This window comes from Phlebotomus papatasi, unplaced genomic scaffold (assembly GCF_024763615.1).
Source record: "Phlebotomus papatasi isolate M1 unplaced genomic scaffold, Ppap_2.1 HiC_scaffold_523, whole genome shotgun sequence".
In the NCBI taxonomy this organism is placed as follows: Eukaryota; Metazoa; Arthropoda; class Insecta; order Diptera; family Psychodidae; genus Phlebotomus; species Phlebotomus papatasi.
In genome coordinates this window covers 4686-13335 of record NW_026604720.1, presented here as the reverse complement: position 1 = coordinate 13335, position 8650 = coordinate 4686, and the positions used below count along the sequence as shown (strand labels likewise).

General features: G+C 29.7%; 1 protein-coding gene across 1 annotated transcript; it reads right to left on the bottom strand.

The window, feature by feature from the left end:
* Window positions 1-1803: 1803 nt before the first annotated feature.
* Window positions 1804-7255, bottom strand: LOC129809247 (uncharacterized). Its single transcript, XM_055859055.1, has 6 exons — window positions 7250-7255; window positions 6438-6539; window positions 5984-6343; window positions 4696-5202; window positions 4529-4631; window positions 1804-4459 (listed from the first exon to the last, which is right to left on the bottom strand). The coding sequence occupies exons 1-6, from the start codon at window positions 7253-7255 to the stop codon at window positions 4227-4229; spliced, it is 1311 nt and encodes a 436-aa protein (XP_055715030.1). The 3' UTR covers window positions 1804-4226.
* Between the last annotated feature and the right edge of the window lie 1395 nt (window positions 7256-8650).

The window sequence follows — 8650 nt, the reverse complement described above, 5'->3', positions numbered from 1 at the left end:
ATCAGATAGTAAGATTTCCAATATCTTTTGGAAAAGTTATTATCCTTTTTTAGAACTGTTACCATGTAGTTGGGGTAAAATTAACTTTATCAAAAGTATATTTTACCATATTTTAAAGGAATGCAACATAGTCCATTAGTACACGTTACTATGTAATATGGGTAGCGTTCCTATGTACAAAAGTATATTTTACCATATTTTAAAGGAATACAACATAGTCCATTTGTACACGTTACTATGTAATATGGGTAGCGTTCCTATGTACAAAAGTATATTTTACCATATTTTAAAGGAATACAACATAGTCCATTTGTACACGTTACTATGTAATATGGGTAGCGTTCCTATGTACAAAAGTATATTTTACCATATTTTAAGAAGACATTTCCGATTCTTTTTGTAAGAGTTACCATGTAGTATCTGTAATATTCCTCTTCACTGAGGTAAATTATACCACATTTTAATGAAATGTTACCTAGTCCATTTGTAACAAATACCATGCATTATTGGTAGTATTACCAAATTTAAAAGTATGCTTTACCATATTTCAATGGATTTCGTCCTAAATATTTTGTAGCACTTACCATGTAGTATGGGTAATATTCCCATCCATAAAAGCAGAAATTCCAATATATCTCAGGAACTAGTACCTAATTAGTTTGGAATAATTACAAAATAATATCGGTTTGATTACATTCGTTTTGTGGTTTTTCTCCATTTGAATATAGAAATACTTCCTATTAAATTGATTTTGTTGCAATGCCTTTATTCCTTCGATATTTCTGTAGATTGACTTAGAAGTAACAGTAGCCCTTAGAGGAACGAATTTTAATAAGATATATTAGGCTACAGTCACAACGAACAGACTAGGCTTTTCTACTTGTCCATTGCATTTAACGCTTTCATTGCTCTTTTTAGACTTGGAAAAAATATTCAAAAAATTGCAACACCAATCAAATTTCGGCTCTTATTTGATATTTTTTCATTCTTTGAAACAATATTCTTTAAAAAGAAAGTAATTTATTAGTAAAATTAAAAAAAAAATCTATAGACCTCGAGTCAAGAGCAAAAATAAATTGACCGGTCAATTGCTTTTTCTCTTTGCTAAAGGTATGTATAATAGGAAAATTTTACTAATATATCATTTTCTTTTTAAAGAATATTGTCTCATAAAATGTAAAAAAAAATAAAATTAGTGCAAATATTGGTTTGATGTTGCATTTATTTGAATATTTTTACCATGTGTAAAAAAGCAATGAAGGCGTAAAAAAAGCAGTGACCATGTAAATAAGCCTAGTCTGTTCGCAGTGAGTATGATAATTTTGAACAGATTTTAATTTTAAACTTATAGATTTACTGCCTACTTCAGATCGGAAGATAACAAAAAAGACTATGAAGAAGTAATTTTAAGTGAAGGCCTTATTTTATGTTTTTTTTTTCTCTTTGCCCACTCAAATTGAGAGTAAATCTGAAAGTTTAAAATTAAAATCTGTTCAAAATTATCATACTGTAGCCTAATATGTCTAATTAAAATTCCTTTCACCCAGGGGTACTGTTGCTTCTAAGTTAATCTACAGAAATATCGAAGAAATAAGAGCATTGCTACAAAATCAATTTAATAGGAAGCATCTCTATATTCGAATAAAGAAAAAACACAAAACGAATGTAATCAAATCGATATTATTTTGTAATTATTCCAAACTAATTAGGTACTACTTCATGAGACATAAATTAATTAAAATTTACTGTTAACAAAGTGAAATGGTTTTGTCAGAAGGCTATACAAAAAAAAAACAATAAAGGAACTTTTTCAAAATTTCTTATTTTATTTACTCGTAATAAACATTTATAATCAAATAATCTCATAATTTTATTATAGTAATCTCATTAGAATCTATTTATCTCATTACAAAATTTTAAATCTAATATAAAAGAAACCTTAAATCAAATATAAGTATTCATTAACTTTGTATGCATGCCTTATATGACAGATTTCGAAAATCTTCTTAATTTTAAAAACTAGATCACTCATTCTAAAAAGACTTTCTACAGCTGGCATAAATAAATGGTAATCGAAAAATACCATTTCATATTCTTCAACTTTGAAGTAAACGCTATCTTCATTTTCTAATTTATTTATTTCTATTATTTTGTAATATTTTGGACCCGTATCGTGAATAATTTCAATAAAAAAGCCAACTTTTATTTTAGTGTTGTTAATTCTCACCCATTTATCTTTTTTTATTTCAAAACTAATTTCGAGTTTGGTGAGAATGCATTGATATTCAATTCTTTCCAATATTGTGTATGCAAGATTCTTTCTAGATCTCGTTGCTCTAGCTATTGACTTCAAAACTTGATGAGCAGACTCGAATCTCATTGACCACATATTAATGATGGGACCAATATTATTCATAATCATTGGGTAGTGACTTGCAATATGATGCTTTGGTTTTAAATGCTCAGATGGAAACTCTTTAAGAAAAATTTCATGATGAAATTGCAATAAATATTCTAGTCTTGTTATAACTGTCGAATTAATGGTAGTCAAGAACAGTAAATTTAAAATTTTTTGTAGAGTAATAAATATTTCCCATTTGGCGTCATCTTCAGGTATCCATTTTCCGATAAATATTCCCAAATATCTGAAAAAGGTTAACATCTCTGAAGCACTATATTTAAGTTTCTTTTTATGGATATAATCTTCACTTATTGTACCAGGTCTGTTAAAACCTTCAATGGGAGGGAAGTCAAAATGCAAAATAATATCATTCAATGCTTGTAAACTGAAAAATTTCCTTTCGAAAATAAAATATTTAAGGATCAGTGCCATCTCAAAAGGTAAGATTCCTTCAAGAAAATCATGCATAATATCCACAGAATAATTTTCAGTTACATGAAAGTATTTTAATTGGTGGAATATGCTCTCTCTTAGTATTCCAGTTTCTGACAAATCTTCCTTTTCTTTATCGAGTTTATAATTTTCTCTATTTCTAAGCAAACAAGGGTTACAACTCACGTATACTCGGGATTGATTTCGATGCATTTTACAAAATCGGCAGTAATAGTTGCTCCCAAAACTTTGAGTGAAATCTAAAATAGAATTCACACCTTTGTTGTCTCCAACTATAACTGCCAGGGAAAAGAAAATTCTGTCATTCCCAATCAATAATCCCTCACATTCTAAGTCTTTTAGTTCAGTCACAACAGTCTGCAATACAGAATTTCCAAACTCTTTATGATCTATGGAATTTACAAGCATCACGGTGAATATCGTTTGAAGTTTGGATTTTAAGTATGGAGGCAAGCAAGATATCGTCGCATATACAGCACCCAATGATTGATAACCAGCACGACTGCCAATTGGATTGTTACATTCGAATTCGTCATAAAAAAGTGTTAGTGGCAAAACTAAATCATTTTCGGAATAATTTGCAATTCTAGTTTTCCAAAAATCCGTCTGAATTATGTTTGAAATATCTTCTTGATCCGTTAGTGAATTCATATATTCAAGAATAATTTCCAACATATTTTCGTTTGTCAAGAATCTTGTTAAATGTGTTTTCAATGAGATTTTGTTTGCTTTCACATTTTCTGTTCGTAAAATAACACCCTGTTTCGTCTTAACAGTATTAATTCTACTACCGACTATGACATCTTCTGGAGAAACGTAATTGAATTCACGTGTCAGAAATTGTTTTCTTTTATACTCTGTAGCAATTTGTAAAGAATATTCTTGAAAACTGTTGAAAATCCACTTAATAAATACCGAATCTTCGACATTTTGAGCTGACAATATTTTTAGAATTTCACAGTTAATTGCTTTTTGGTAATTTCCAAAAACTTCAAAAATTCTTTGTAAATCCTTTCTATTAATTTGATTACTGTTATAGAGCTCTTGAATAAGATTCCTATTGCAAGAATTTAAAAAATCCTTAAAGTCTGATATATTATGAATATATTTTGATGGCAAAGCTGTGTGTTCATCTGAATTAACATCACATTCTTTCTCAATATTATCAATCTGCCTTAACTGTTGTATTTTGTGAAGTTTTCTTATATGTTTTCGAAATGAGACGCTGTTATTTAAAGTTTTACCACAAATAGTGCATTGAATGGATTTACTATATTTATGAAAAAATGAAATGTGGCTTAATAAAAAGTCCAAAGAATTTGTGGAGAACTTACAAATTGAACACTTTAATTGCATTTTCCTGCAGTTTCGTTTACTTAGTCGCGCTGATCAATTCCTCTACTGTTGTGAATCTCTTATCGTTTGGTAGGAATATCTCGAATGCAGCATGTTGAATGAAAGTCCAAAGAGGTGCGGCGTCGTTGTTATATTTCGCATTAAAAACCATATGCGCTTTTAGGCACCCCTTGATAGCCGCCATCGAGTCTTTGTAGTCAAACATAACGTCATTTACAAACACGTGGCAGCTTTTGACGTCTTCTGGCCCTATAAAAATTAAAATAAAACAAAATAAAATAAAACCTTATTTTTAACATTTTTGGATTACAAACTTACTGAAAGATTCCCCAACTATCACAATAATTGGCTGAAGTGTCGTCTTTTTCTTTGCAGCTTTCTTTTTAAGCTCCGTGAGGGTATCCTTTACATTACAATGGTTCTAAAGAAATGAAATCAAAATATAGTAATGGTGAAGTAAAATCAAAATCGATTTTGAGTAGTACCTCTACAAGAACCATGAAGCCATCAAGCATTTGTTGTGGTTGTAGTTTTTTACGCTTAACCCCTGTCACAACCCTGGTGGCTTGATTATGAAATACGCATGGAAGGAGATGAGGCAACAAAAGGACTCCTGTCAATTCCATAAAACATCCCTTCAGTAGATCGCTTAGAATCCCATTAGGATCTTCTTTCTTATTTGCAAGAGCAATAAGCTTGCTATTTACTCCTTCCCAATTATTTTCGAATGCCTCGTCTTTTCCAGGATAAAGACTTTGGAAATCAATGTTGATGAGTTCTGGGCCAATCTTTCCGGTAACCACTGGATATTTTTTGAAATACTCATGTATTTCAAGACTTTCGTCTTTTCTAGTCTCTACAGTTCTCAGCCAAGCAGCTTTAATTTCATCCAATGGCTCGAAATTCTTCTGAAGAAAGTCCAAATCGAGTTTTATATCTTCTTGAATCGTCTTTAGCGGGATAAAGGAACTGGAATTCCTGGATGCTTTAAGCTGAAAGGAAAATAAATTATTGTTAACATCAATGTATCTTAAAAAGAGTCGGGATATCTTGGATTCATAAGTTCTTAACAGATATTCATATAATAACATGACACAGTGTCTGTAGTTTAACTCCATGAACTTTCCTTTTTTTATACATGAAATGCAAAGGTTTAAAGATTTTTATGTGTCTTTAAAATCAAGTACTGTTCAATTAATTTATTCATTATTCATTGTTTTTCCAAAATGAGGAATATAAGGTTCATTTAATAAGCGAGCAATTAAAATGAGCTTGGAAGATTTATCTTTCATAAGGATAATTTTGTGCTGAAGGTTCTCTAATATTGCTGAAGATATCTAGAGTACTATATGGGCTCCACATAGGTAATTTAGACCAATGTTCCACCATAATAGTATTAGACAGGATACTGTCTAACAAATGCTTCAGAAAGAACAGAACTTGTACTGCAAAATTTTCTAGTCTTTAGCATATTCTCTACCTACATTAAGGTTTTCGTTCACCATTTGTATCGACATTTGCAGAATAATTTAAATCATAAAAATCTAAACTCCACCGCAACGCTTGAAAACAAACATGTGAGTGAACTTTTTTTCAAGAAAATCCAAGCTCTTGAAAAATGCAGTCAATAAGCTTACAAGGAACAATCAAGACCAGCAGTGCTATGATCTTTGATATAATAAACTATGTCTTTAATTATCTCTTAAAGTTTTTCATTGTATCTGGTAGGAACTCTTGAAACCAAGCAATATTAGCCTGCAGTAAACTATTTACCTTCTTTTTTAGATAACAAAAACTTTCCCAAAGTTTTCCAGATGCGTTTTGTTTCGTAGTACTGTCGTATGGGACGTAGTACAGAAGACCCTTCTCAGTTGGAAAAATTTCCAGTAACTGTGATACCAGTTCCTTAAATCTTTGAGTGGTGATCGTGAACTTCTGGGATCCTTTGGTCAATTCTGATACCTTTTCAAAGACTTCAAATTCATTGTGGATGATAATTTTCGCAAGTGAATTGCGGTGGCAGGGAAGCAAATCGCAGTTATCCTTATAGTAATTTAGAATAATTTTTCCCTCTGCCGCCTTGGTACTCAATACTTCCTTCACTGTATTAGCAGACTCTGTGTCTTGAATTATCTAAACCAAATCGTACATATGTATATGCATTACTATTTACAATTTAAACAAATATATTGTACTTGAGACGAAATTTAAAACTAAAAAACCTTACCTGCTTGAAAGAATTGTAGAGATTTTGCTCTTCGTCAAGATTTAATGGAGATGAAATACTAGATTCTGAAGTATTTTCGACAGTTGTGGCAGATGAGCTAGTCTGTATCAAATTTTGAATGAATTCTTAATGGATAATTACATCAACTTAAAATATCATCTGTAACTAAATTACTACAGTATATATTTACAACATAATGTTCATTCTCAATATAGATTACCCGTTATGTACGTTAGATGATTTTAATAATACAAACCTTTCAATAATAACATATACATACATATTCTTATTTGGTACTCTTTTATGCTTATATATTTTTAATATAAAATGAAAAAAGTGAAGCGGCAGTTATATTTTCATGATTTACGTTTTATAATTAAGTTATAAATGGGGGATTTTTCAAAATGTTTCTTTTACTTGAAGTCAGTGTTTTGAACTAGCCAATTTCTAAACAAAGCAGTCAAACCAAATTGCATACGTGTACTGTTTCTTCTCTAGAGCTTACTGACTATCCGTTTGATTTAATATTTCTTTTGCCAAACTATTAACTAAAGCAAATTTTATAGCAATCGCTTTTAACTTTCGCCAGCTTCCAATTTTCAAACTTTAAAATCTATACTCAGGCTCTTTATGTTGTATGAAAAACACGTGGAGTCAAAGTACTCTAAGGTTTTATACTTCTAATATAAAAGCAGAATCAGAAACACAATAAAAACTTTTTATTATTATTTGAAAGCTAATATTTTTGAGCGATTAACCACACAATTGGAAAAAGGAAGAACTACAAAAAGGCATGTTAGTTATAAACTTACCTCCATAGTATGTAAAGTTAAGCTGTCTACACACTATAAGCATTTTAAAAAAATATATATATATTTAAAAAATAACCATAAATGTTTTTAAAAAAATCGCCTTCACACTAATGAAAATTTTTGTAAAAAAAAATGGATTTTTTACAGAAATTTGTCTAGTGTGTAGGCAATTTTGTAAAAAAACCGACCCATTTTTTTTTAATTAAAGATTTTTTTTTTAATGTACATAGTGTGTAGACAGCTTTACAAATTTTATTTATAATTTAGAAAATTTCAGATAAAATGTTTTTTCAATGTTATTTCAATTAATCAAAAACCAAACAATTGTGAAAATAAATAAAATATGTAAATAAGTAATAATGACAAGTCAACAAATGGAAAATGAATTGAGAAATAAAGTGTGCATAGGAAAATTAGACATTTCATTTAATTATTTAATATTATATATGTATCTATATAATAATATTGTCTCACATGAAAATTTTACTTATATTGCATAAAACTACAAATTGCACTCTGAATTTTTGAAATCCTAAATTTTCAACAGTTACTTAAGTCTCAGGCCAAGACTCTAGTCTTTCATTAGAGAGACTTTTTGTGTAGTATATCTCGTACGAACTGGTTTGTATGTATATGAAGAAATAAAATTATTATTATTTCTTTTATTATTATTATTATTATTATTTCTTTTAGTATGACACTTACTTTTACAAATACTGTTTTAATAAACTTTTTTGAGGAAATAAGAAAATTAAAGATTCTTTCAAGATTGGGCTGTTACTTATTGCATATGCACACTCTATTTTTATAAATAAATCAATGAATAAAGCTTAAACTTACACCAGGCAACCCAAAATGCTCCAAGTATTTTTTCCAGAAAAGGTTTCGTGGCCCAGTTTTATTAATGACGTCTTTTAAAGCGGTGTATGTGAGGTTTTCAAAAGACTCAATAGTGAACTCCTCATCTTAAGTGGCGAATAATGCACAAATTAGGCAAAGCATAAAACAAAAAACATAATAAAGCATCCCAAAGCTGTGCAAAGATTTTGCTTGTAGCCTAACCATAACGCCCAGTGCACAAAATCTTTCCTTTTATAAACATGTTTTTGACATGTCAATGAGAGTAATGGCGTCTATTCACTAGGGAAATTTATGTCTATATTGAAGAAAATTCCCTCTGCTTGTGCAGGAAAAACTCTTCAATAATGATATAAATTGTTCTAGTGTGTAGAGGCCATAAGTGAGATGTAGATCTAGTCGCAATGAATTTTGAAAACATATTTATAAACAAAAGTTATTATGCGTTGGACAAAATAAGTGCTATGAGCAACAAACAAAACAAAAATTCCTTTTTTAACATTGTAACATGTATTGTTATATAAGAAAAGAGGTTGAAAAATT